This window comes from Apostichopus japonicus, chromosome 17 (assembly GCF_037975245.1).
Source record: "Apostichopus japonicus isolate 1M-3 chromosome 17, ASM3797524v1, whole genome shotgun sequence".
Classification (NCBI taxonomy): domain Eukaryota; kingdom Metazoa; phylum Echinodermata; class Holothuroidea; order Aspidochirotida; family Stichopodidae; genus Apostichopus; species Apostichopus japonicus.
In genome coordinates this window covers 9,724,774-9,737,463 of record NC_092577.1, presented here as the reverse complement: position 1 = coordinate 9,737,463, position 12,690 = coordinate 9,724,774, and the positions used below count along the sequence as shown (strand labels likewise).

Sequence of the window (12,690 nt, the reverse complement as noted above, 5' to 3'; positions counted from 1 at the left end):
CCAAGATGGGAATGACGTCATTTGATCGTTAGGTTTCTATGGTAACCAGATCAGATACCTCCCCACCAGACAAAATGTTGACGTCATGAAATTTAAAACCAAAAATAAACAAAAACTAATGGAATCTTTGCTTGTTTGACGCGACGAACATAACCAAAATATCGAATGTCATAGAAACGCGTCTCTTCTGAACAACTTTAGGTAAATATCCCGAGGAAGTCTTGTCATAGTATGCGACTTGACATTACTCTGAAGTGTTGTCTATCTCTCTATCTGTTTATATGCATGTAGACATTAAAATTGGGCTTAAAACTTCAGAGCGTAGACTTCCTGCTTCAAAGCATAGACTTCCTGCTTCAAAGCATATTCTTCCTGCTTCAAAGCATATACTTCCTGTTTCAAAACAGATACTTCCTGTTTCAAAGCACAGACTTCCTGCTTAAAAGCATAGACTTCCTGCTTCAAGGCACAGACTTCCTGCTTCTAAGCATTTACTTCCTGATTCAAATCATATACTCCCTGCTTCAAAGCATACAATTACTGCTTCAAAGCATACAATTCCTGAATCAAAGCATATACTTCCTGTTTCAAATCATATATACTTCCTGCTTAAAAGCATAGACTTCCTGCTTAAAGGCATAGACTTCCTGCTTCAAAGCATACAATTCCTGAATCAAAGCATACACTTCCTGTTTCAAAGCATATATACTTCCTGCTTAAAAGCATAGACTTCCTGCTTCAAAACATATACTTCCTGCTTCAAAGCACAGAATTCCTGCTTAAAAGCATAGACTTCCTGCGTAAGAGTATAGACTTCCTGCTTCTAAGCATAGAATTACTGCTTCAAAGCATATACTTCCTGCTTCAAAGCATATATTCTTGCTTCAAAGCATATGCATCCTGCTGCAAGGCATAAAATTCCTGCTTCAAGGCATAAAATTCCTGCTTCAAAGCATATACTTCCTGCTTAAAAGCATAAACTTCCTGCTTCAATGCATAGAATTCCTGCTTCAACACATAGACTTCCTGCTTCAAAGCATTGAATTCATGTTTCAAAGTATAGAATTCTTGCTTCAAAGCATATACTTCCTGCTTCAAACCTGCCAATACGGTCTAAACGTTTTACTGATAACTCTTGCACAGTTATTGAAGCTCTAAATGCTGGTTTAAAGGAACTTAGTGGTTAATGGTTAATGCCCTGTTTTCCTCTTATAATGTGTCCTGTGAAACTGAAAATGTAGTTCTGAACACTGTTTTAAGTATAGCATAGAATACATTCCATTGTTTATGTGTTCGATAATACGTGGTGTCTATCTAATGTAAGTCTTGATAATATATTCTTAGCTTCTTATTCTATATTCTTAGCGATCGGGAGATTCTGGGTTCGATTCCCAGCCGGGTCATAGTAAGGTAGGGTTTCATCCAAGAGCAATCTACGGCTTTTCCATCTGAAACGACTTTCTAAATCGCAAAGATTCCAAATTTGTGTTCAAATGATGAATTGGAACCCACCCGACGTGTTAGTTGTAATCCATAAGCTCTTGCTGGTTTCTCCTACATTTGTGGTCGCTTTAGCGTCGTAAAACTAACGGCTGATTATTATTATTATTAGTAGTATTATTATTATTATTATCATGACCATGATCATGATCATGATCATGATTATAATTATGATTATTGTTATTATTATTAATATATTCAACCACCTTGCGCTTCTTTAAAGTAGTCCAGAACATGCCTTGCTTTGATACTACAAATGTCGTATAGGTCTGAAAGTGCAATCCAATAATACATATCTAATCGAATCTACTTAAAGCACCTTAGGATAGGATCTTGTTAGACTTAAGTCAACCTTGTCCTTACGACATCTATAAGAATTGTTACTTACTGTTACGTCATGCGTAGACGGTGATGACGTCACAAAGCCTTGTGTCTTTCGTCTTACAGCGGGCTGTTCTGGTAGGCTAACGTTCCTGCTCATAGCGCCCATTGCTCCTTACACTGTAGTCTATTGGTCCTCATCGATGGCTGTGATGATTACCATGGGAACGTCATCAGTAGGTCTCTTTCTACACTAATGAAGTAAGGACAAAAATATTTTCTAAATGCCAAAACAATTGAGAGGAAATTGACGGTAGTTAATTAGTGACAGGCCTGCATTCAAACCAATGCATAAAGGAACATTAAATTTCGCCGGCATGTGTGAGTGAGATTAGAGATTAGCCAGGATCGTTTGTATGTGGTTACGTCTATGGAAAACGAAGTAGATGAAAAAACCCGAGGTGTTTTATAGTTACATACTGTTTGTTACAGTAGATATTACCTACAAGAAATGCTTATAAAACTTCGTAACATATCGATTTTTGAAATATCTCTCTTTGCGCTTGAGAAAAAGAATAATGTCCTTCTTATATAAATCGCCCAGTTTGGAATTTATTTCTATAATATATTTTGAACTAAAGCATCAAACTAACTTTTACTGTAATTTTGAGCAGTTTGAATGTATTCTATCGATCAAATAAAGGTTTGGAACTGTTCATACTGTCCGTTCAAGCATTTTCAAGCATGATGTGAGGGAGGACAGTAGAGGGTGACGGAAAAAAAAATGCCAACTGGCTGCAGAAATGAATACTTTTCAGCTCTTGACGGAAATGGTCTGAATAGGCATACTATAAATTACTAAATATTCATCCTGTATGATTGATTATGCATAATATGTATATTACTGATTTAAAGTATGATTATGCATAAGACGCGATTGAATATCTATGTTCTGCAATTGAAGTAAGTGACTCTGTATTTTGCTTGAGAATTGTTGTTAATAAGTAATTTTGCGCTTTTGGGAGGAACTTGACGGGAATAGCCCAAATATACACACTATTCTTTACTGAATGTTCATACTACGGAGTGAATATGCATAATATGCGACTGAATATGCACGACTGAATATGCATATTATGCGACTGAATTTGCATAATATGCGACTGAATATCTATGTTCTGCAATTGAAGTAAGTGACTCTGTATTTTGCATGAGATTTGTATTTGTCAATAAGTCATTTTGTCGATTTTTGGAGTTATCTTTCAGAGGATCTGTTAAAGAAGTCTTTCACTAACAAAAGGACAAACATAAACATTAACAGTGAGCTAATCAGTGTAATCCATGTATATTGCTTGGATACAAGATATATATATTCTTAGTTAACGTATAACAACCGACCATCTAGACCTTGCCCTGTGCATGTTCATCTATAACTCCTCTCATTTCCCTGTTTGGGTCTCTAAGAGAAAACATGCGTCACATGTACAGGTGTAGACCATCAACTGTTATGCGAGACGATAAAAACATTTTATTGATCATTTAAGCTAAGAAGAAAAAGAAGAAGAAGAAGCGGTCAATAAGAGAGCTAAATTCATCTCCACCTGACCGACGTAAATACCATTAGCGCCTCATTAAGTCAATAGAGTGTTCGGAAGGAACTGAAACGTCATTACTATTGCTTGATAAACCATGCATAGCTTTAAATGTCATTACATTGGTATTATTCATGCTTCGGAAACAATCGTTGAAGCTAATGTCTTTTAAAGTAACAGAACGGAATCGCATAAAGAAATTATACGAAAGCATCAAAGCATTAAAGCTTTAAAGCATTAAAGCTAAGATTTAGTCGGGTTTTGGTGTCTTCATCTAAACCTATTTTTTTTTAGATATATAGTTCTACACGAGTATCTTTAGCAGAAAAAGTACAAACCTGATAAAAAATAAATAAAAAAAAACTAAATATTCATTTGACAGCTATGATCATCCTCTGTATAGATTAAACTTGTAAAATGCACATGCAGTGCCTGTATAACAACCTCTGGAGCCTTATAGGCACACTATATTTGTCCTCTTTGAGAGGGGGGGGGGAGACAGGATTTAAATAAAGGAGTGCTCGTCCTGGGGGCAGTTGGTGTATAGAGGGATTGGGGTCTTCTTAGGAAAAGAATTCAAGTTTAAGACATGGAAATGATGAATTCTGAGGCATAGTTTAGGATATAAATTAAATATGTAATTAGACCTACAAGCAAGGTTGTGCTTTAATGACTCCTATGAAGTTTTCTTTTTTTTGGGGGGGGGGAGGGGTCGAGTTGCAATTGGTAGGGGTGGGGATCTGTTTTCTTCTTGTTATTTGTTTTGTATAAAAAAAATGTAATTTTTGATTTGAAAGTTTCGTAACTTCACCATATAAAATGCTTTAAGAATGTGACCTTTGACTTAAAGATTTAGAAAAGTTTACATAATTCTTTTTACGCAAAGAAGAGGTTATAGCCACTGAAATATCCCTTTAAGTCTGACATTTCCGGTTACTACACGCCTGGCTCTTTCAATGTTATTTGGTTACCTTCAAGTCTAAGCTGTACTAATGAACACGTCACTTGGTGCGTACATGTGACGCCAGTACTAAACATTGTGTGCTCGGAAATCCAATTTCGATTTCCAGGCCCTATAATTAAAATTACTAAAAAGGTATGAAATTGTCAAATTTTCATAAAGGATTTTGATCAACTGAACTAGCATCGCCAAATTTTTCATAAAAATGGAAACAAACCCCGAAATGTTGAAATCATGAAAGCAAACTGAAGACTCATTTTGTGTAATATTGATCTCGCAATTTCAGGTAAACTCACATTTATTCAGCTTGTGACAAAAGGAAATACAATTTTTATGTCCATGATGATATTGGAGAATGTCAAAATCGGACAGTCACTCCTTTAAATTGAAAACCCCATTATCTTTGTCAGATGCGTAGCTGACATTGTGTGGTGCGATGGGCATTGTAAGATTCATTCAAGTCGAGTTAAGGCGAATTGTATTGTTTTGATTTTTCATGACACCATACAGGCCCTATAACATTCTGCAATCATTCGCAATGGCATCAAGTAAGGTGAACGCCACGTTGGAGGTGGGGAGGGGGGGGGGGATTCAGAAGGTCCTGCCCCAGAGGTCATTGCACTTTGAGACGTCAAATGGCTCAATCCGATGCTTATTTAGACTTTATTTAGACTTGAAAAAGTAGTTCTGTAATTAGCTCTTATCGCAAGTGTGCGCTCATAACTCCTTTGATAGTTTGTGTGAGTTCAAAAAGGGGGAAGGGGAGGTGTAGGTGTAGAAACCTATGTAATACCTAGGCAACGACCACGGATAGGGGGGGGGGGGCGCCCCGCGGATCATCGAATCCGCCACTTTCTCCGAACTGTAATAAAAAGTAGCCTACCCTGTATAATATACCTTGGTATCTATTTTCCTTTTTGCCAATTTGTTTTTTGCTGACTTCGTTTCGTTCCTGAATTTCCGTGGAGGGTACTTACCCCTACCTCCCCCCGGGTGTTTTAGCGACGCCACTGGTAGTTGAGCTGCTAGTAAGTGTAGCTATAACGGATCACGCTGAGTTTTCATTTGCATAATGTGGTGCATTCAAATAATGCAACCATCACGACCTTCCAATCAGAAGCAATGTAACGAAAGCATAGCTTTAGAGACTCTTCACAAGTTGATGACTTGAGAGAAAAATTAATCAAGTATCACAGAGACATATCATCATCAACTAATTATAATAACAATTATTCTACCTTCCTCCCGAACTCACATAAAGTGAAGTTTGTGCTGTTTCCCGTATCATATTAACATAGGAATGACATTTTCAATTAACTGCAATATATGTTTTATTAACAATGTATATGTATTAACTAGAGTTCTGTGTTGTCATTTTAAATGATATATATATATATATTATATATATATATATATATATATATATATATATATATATATATATATCTACAAATACTAGTTCAAATGTGTTCGAATATTTTATGTGGACATTTGAAGAACGATGACATAACATTCAATGTCAACATAGCGTTGTGTAAACATCGCGACATTAGTTCGCATAATAAGATGATGTAGGTCCACATGTATTCAAAGAATCGTGGACACATATTCGAGGATATATGTCCATACAATCCCAACATATATTTGCATATATATGTGTGCCCGGATATGTAATCGAGGAGAATGTAAACATTTATATATGTCCACATGTATTCGCACATTATATGAGCCGGTGTGGACGTATACTTGTAGACATCCGAACTTACGTGGACAAATATTTGTCCACACAATGCCATTGTAATGTTTTCTATGTGTACACAAATATTGTGTATTTTCGAAGTGGATTTTCTACATTCAATTAACCATTACATAATACCTAGGAATAATACTTAGGAAAGGACACTTTTAACTAGAAAAGATAAAGGTGACAGCAATTGTGAAAAGTATGATCAAAAGGAAGAACATTGAATTGTCTATAAATATAATAAAATGTTTAAAGGGAGAAGGAAAGAATGAAAGAAAGAACAAAAGGAAGTATGGAGACGTAACACTCACCCTCGTTGTCGATGTGTATACACAAATTGACACGAACGTTTTACTTTGATCATGGAGCTGTTTTTACCTCCATGCTTTGATCAAACACTATTTAGAAACTGAAAGATATTGCACAGTCGCTCAGGTTACGATGAGCAACGCTCGTTGAAGATCCTCGAAAATGATGACAAAATAATGTCCTCCTCCACATCCTCCGAATCTCTCTCGTTCTGAGAACTGTGATTCAGTCAGGCTCAGTTCCCCGAATCAGAACAGGGTTAGTTAGTCATTCAGTGACTGGAGATTTAATGCACCATGAGATCTCGTCATTGGATGGATCCGAAAGACGGAAATTGCTACTGAGGAATGGATGCAATTATCCCATAGAAAGTGGATGAGATCAATTGGATACAGACCGTTGGCTTAATAGGGATAACATTTTAACTATACTCCGAGCTCATGATTGACAAAATCTTCTGCGAGCCTGCACTAGCGTGATACACAGGAAAGTACACTATCCAGTATATACATCGGAGTTATTGTATATTTATATACACACAACTGTTGCCGCAGTCTATTGTAGTTTTCGGTGTCCTTATCGTGTGATGTTAATATTGTAACCTGTGATGTAGTTTTAGAGGTGTTAGATCAGCCACTGAGGCGGGTTGACTATCGGGTGTGATCAACTAAGACTGGTTAACTTAAAGATGTTGTGACGACCATAATGAGACTGTTTGGGGATAGCCTTAATATATAAATAAATATATAAATAAATAAATATATAAATGAATGAAGAAAAAACATCAAGAAACAAAACGTGTTTGAGGTTCCTGTGTGATGTCTCCAGGTACTGAAATACAAAAGAATAGCGACATGCACGGTTGATATCCTGTGTTATGGATATAGAACAGCCGTGTAAACACTCCAGTCTTGGACCCAAGGGCACAATAGGCTTGACCCCCTTATTAACATTTGCTGGCAAACCCTCCAACCCTTCCGAAAAAATAATAATATTCAGTAGGTTCAAAATCTCTTGTCTGGAAGTGTCACCGGAACATCTTGACCTCAGGGTCTTGAAGGGCTTTGGACATTGAAGTTCATTTGTCCTCGGGATCCTTAGGTAGTAACCTCATCTCCATATTGGGAATAGCTAGTTGTAGGGCATGCTTATAACTATAGAAATAGTACTAAACTTAACGATGACTTTAGGTACGAAATTACTTTTGATATTTTGTGGACTATCGTATCAATAAGGTATTATTTCTATAACATTTTTATTTAAAAAAAAAACAGACTTCTGAGACTGATCAAATTAAATGACTGTACAACTAAGTTAACACGCAGATCATTACGTCATTTCCTCAGATGCAAGACAAAAGCTCAATAGAAACACGTATAAGCCTTAACCTCAATAGAAATGGCTTTAAATGACATATTCACAACAAATTTATAAATTTGTCAAGACGAAGTGGTCTGAATGTTATCTGAGGGTTCTCTTCTGTTTAATATGTGAAGAAATAAGAACACACAGCCTGCACCCGAGGAGCCACCGGCACTATGAAATCAGTCTTAAAGGAGCATTGCAGAGATTTAAAGTAGTTTAAAGGTGTATATCTTGAAACACGAAAAGGCTAAGGAAACTTTATAAACGCTAATTTTGTTCGAAGGCAAAGTTATCCGGTACTCGTTATTAACATCAAAATAGACTAGCCTAATTTCTCGAAGGAACAAGAAAATTATTTTGGCTGTAATTCAGCTTAGGGTCCTGTGAGTCTACTTAAACCTATTTCTGTAAATGGAGGTTATAAATGCAACTATCGTTACAGCGATACTTTGGCCTCTTTTGCCCCCATTCCGCCGGCTCCCAAGCCCCCCTCCACCCATTCACCTACTGGCTATCATAGAGAAGTCTGTTATTACTCATCACTGTAACTTGAACATTGGATATTAGTTGAATATTTGTATTGGCTAGTTTACACAGGAGCTCATTGGACTAACTGAAGCTCTTGTTTTTTAAACAACTTGTACAGCAAACAATTGACATCTGGTTGTAAAGTTTAGTCGTGATGCATGCCTCTAGCATAAAAAGTGACCGATTACTTTCTGCTAAGAGGGTCATAAATTCCTCTTTAAACCGGTTGTTTAAATACTGAAATAGAATGCGGCCTACTATCAGATTTGCTCTCATATAGTACCTTTGACACTACGTATGGATGGCCTGTTTGGATGGCTTTGGGATTTAGCCTCCTTTAAATTTCTCAAAGTATAGGTTGACATGGGTTCTGGGTATAAGAGAAGTATTAACTTTTAACACATATGAAAACCAATTTATTTGTTTTCTTCTAAAACCTTTGGCGCCGATACTAGGCCATGTTTCATGCTTTTACATTTGATTTGCGGCACGTACATGGTGTCATCTGTTCAGTCGTTAAAATACATTCGCCTGAGTATCAAATCTGTGACCGTGATCATATAAACTATAGGATTCGCAAAATGTGTAGATTGATACAGACTTTTCTTTACTTCTTACCAAAGGTCAAAGGTTGACAACCCCGAGTTAATTTAGGAATCCCTCTCAGCACTCCAACATTCCCAAATCCAACCCACTTTGCCCACTTTGCCCACTCTCCTATCTTCCCTATCCCTAGTCACCACTTTTCCCAACTGCTTCAAAGAAAGTAATTTAAATATGATTGTCATTCGACCACGATAAATCTATACGATCCTGTAGTATACTGTATGTACAGTGCCTTCCTTGTATGTTTGTGCTTACTTATCCATATCCTTTATCATAATTAATACACTCTTTAACGTTAGGCAAGTAGCCTATACTCAACACTGGGTATGTGTGTATCCAACCAAACCTATGCAAAGTTTTGCCAACAAAAGAAGAATGCAGACAGCTTTGACCAAATTATCCTCTTTTTTTATATACTTGTTTTGGGGACAAAAGTTTCCACAAAGTTGGTTGTACGTAAGGGTCAAATCATTTACCCAGATGTCTCAGAGTATAACCTATTGGTTTACTTATGTAAATTCAAATTGGCAAATTACCTACGTATTAAAAGTACCGATTGCCTGTAATGGAGTTGATACCGACGCAACATTATCAAGGTACGTTGATTTCGTATGCCAACTTACTGTGCCTCATTTCTCAATGTAGATCATGTGTATGCGTTTGCGCACATGTAGTCGATGTCTTGATTATATCTTATCGAAAGCCGTAAACAATAACTCCACAGTCAATTGTAAGTCGGGGCACGTAGAACGGGCTACGCATTTCAAAGCCTGCAGCTGTGAAGGGTGCATAGGAATACAACATCGGACACCCGGGTGATTCCCAAGTTGTTTAAGTAAGTGTTCCCGTGATCTTGTTATGCATCTTACAAGGCTAATATATTCTAAGTTGCAAAGCTATGACGCGCGCAACGGTGGAACTACTCACCTTACAGACAGGTGCTGATCGAGAATGAGAATGAGGAGGGTGAGGGTTGCATGCCGGGGTGTTCCCCCTTTCCATTTTCACCCTCAAAAACAATTTAGAGGACAATCTTGCGCTATAATCTAATTATTGACCTAATTTGTAGTCTAAGTATTCATCAGAATCCACCTTTGGACGTCTAATTTTCGGGAGGGGTTGGGGAGGGTGGAAGAGGGGGGGGGGGAGGGGGGAGGAGGGAAATCGATGGACCCCGCATATCGCCTAGAAGAAGTTTGTTTCAACGACCCCAGGATCACACCCCCTTCCTAACATCGATAATTCTCCCCTGAAACGTTCAAAATCCATCACCAGTAAAATGTTCTTTATTATGTGAAATTGTGATGTCAGGAGTCTTTCGTAGATAATTATTATTCTTGCTCTCAGTTGGAGATTACGTGATTACGTGATACGTGATTTGTCCATACATATATTTTCCATACATTTTCCATATTAATAGAAACCTCTGCCAGATGCCCTTAACCTGTACAGCCTTTCGGCAAACTTGTTTTTTAATAATATATTCCAATAAAGTACATTATAGTAATAAAGTATATCAGCTCATATTGATTATCGATAACAATTAAAGGGTCACTTCTTATAATAGAAAGTACTCTGTGCCCTGTTTGGTCATGAAAAGTATCGTTTTTTTTAAAGTTTTTGATAAAATGTCGTTTTGTTGAGAAATTAATCAAATAGGTATCATTAAACAGTGCGGTTTGATGGTAAATTCAAAACAAGTATAAAGAGATACTTGCTATATATACATATATCTGTATAGCAGATATATATGTATAGCATATATATATATATATATATATATATATATATTCTACATACAATACGCAAACTTCATGCATTAGTTAGCCTGTGCAGCTCGCAGAATTTTAATTCATTGCAATACCAGGATCAGGTGTAAAGTTGGGCAGAAAACAGAATTTAGCTGTATAATTGTCTGAAAGAATTACCTTGAATCGACCAGACAATTTGGCAGATATTTTCACGAGAAGGCGTAATATTAGTTTGAGACATGGTTAGTTAATTGGGAATACATTCCATATATTTATCCAAAGCATTTAGTATTAATAGCCTACGTCTGATCACATAACATCAATTTGTTTTTTCGTTAACTTCGGCAGATGTAAGACAGTGATTAAATTGTCCTGGAAAGATATTAGCCTAAGGTTAAATGAATAATTCATTCTCTTACCAAGCCTTTTTTTAAGTTGAATGAACTCGCAAACACAAATTCTGCACGGCCAGCTGATAATAAATTCACCAGGATACTCCAGACATAAGTGCTGTGAAGATTTAATCCAAAATCCCAGGTTTCGTGTAATTAGTTCTCACATTTTCCAAACAGATAGGGATTGCCCTATCCGACCAAAAGATGTAGCCTATCGTACTATTTCAACGGATTAATCGAATGTAGGACTATACTATACTGTAGCATATAGCCTACCACACCCTGCGCAGACTACACGAACTATATCCAATGTGACATATTTCATTATTTCGTTCTCATATCCAAGAGCTATTTTGGTCACAGTCCTTTGGTCACAAAATATCATCAATCGTATAGTCTCCACGATAACAGTCCCGTAAATATTCACGTTGAATATCTTAGCTGTTTTATTATTTACACGCTCGTATATAGTGGTCGACATTAGGTACTTAACATTTCTAAGCCGTTTTAAGTATTACAAGTGCTCGTTTATTATGACAAGGTGATCTTGTTTAGCAACTACTGTAAAAGTTCATAGATAAAATCTCACGCTGTTCACAGCAAGAACTTTTGATTCTTCATCTGATTTACTGTCGAAGCAACGTAGGCGAGCAATAAGAAACGCCTTCGATATTTGCCAATATAGTTAACTGTATACTTCTTTAAGAAAACCCGAAGAGGATACGAGCATCACCTATGCAAATAGAGTGCGATTAAAATATCAACGGCGGAATACGGTACCATGGCGACGGTAGTTAGGCAACGGATCGTTGAACTTTGATCGCAGACAATTCGACGTATAATATGCGTATAATACTGGACGCTTTGAATTAAGAGACTTGTTATCTAGCTCTTCGTATTTAATGGAATCATAAAGTTACATTTTGATTTAATGTAAACCTTTTAAACTGTTCTGCAGAACATCGAAATGATAGCAGTAATTATTCGCAATCCATCAGATTAACTGTTCGTTCCATGCAAGGCCTTGTCCTCATTATGAACTTTATCCTTGCATGTCACTTCTTATAAAGGCATTAATGACTCGCCCAACCCGGGTGCCGCGCTCTGACAAGGTTAACTTTCTGCGTGTCGCTACTAAACGCAGACAGTAATGAAACGTGATACCTTGTTATCTTTAGCTGGAGCTGAGATGTCCATCGCTGTATCGTTTGTACACTGTGCTGTGGGTATTGACCGCAGCTGTATGTACTGACTGTACACTAGTGTCTAATTACCGAAGGTAGAAAGCTGTGTGCGTATTTTATGGGATGGTGGGTGTCTAACACTTCTGTTATAACCTCATTCGAAACTAGGTCAGATTAACGGCATTAGACTTTTCTTTTTGCGCGAGTCTTCACACCCTTTAATCCCGACGCCGTCATATAAGAAACTACATTTACTTCCCTAAAATAAGATGTCTTTGTTTGCACAGGGTATTTACGTCGAATATCAATATTTTCCAATACAATTGAAAGCTTCATTAGTATGTGAAAAATGCTAGTAAGAACAATGTGAACCACTAACATGAACAAAGAGAAACAATAACACGGAAAATGTGGAATGATTGAAAAATGGAAAA

General features: G+C 36.9%; 1 protein-coding gene across 3 annotated transcripts in view; it reads right to left on the bottom strand.

Annotated features, from left to right (window-relative positions):
- LOC139985249 (uncharacterized) overlaps positions 1–11,659 on the bottom strand; it is a 48,868-nt gene extending 37,209 nt beyond the window's left edge. The window contains exons 1-2 of one of the 3 annotated variants that reach the window (XM_071999528.1): positions 11,097–11,659; positions 1,889–2,074 (exon numbers count right to left, since the gene is read on the bottom strand). In XM_071999528.1, coding sequence (XP_071855629.1) covers positions 1,889–1,990 — 102 coding nt within the window. In that variant the 5' untranslated portion in view covers positions 1,991–2,074; positions 11,097–11,659. Of the gene's footprint in view, positions 1–1,888; positions 2,075–6,429; positions 6,938–11,096 lie in introns of those variants that run through there. The other 2 variants (XM_071999525.1, XM_071999527.1) reach the window with 2 other exon arrangements.
- Positions 11,660–12,690: the final 1,031 nt, after the last annotated feature.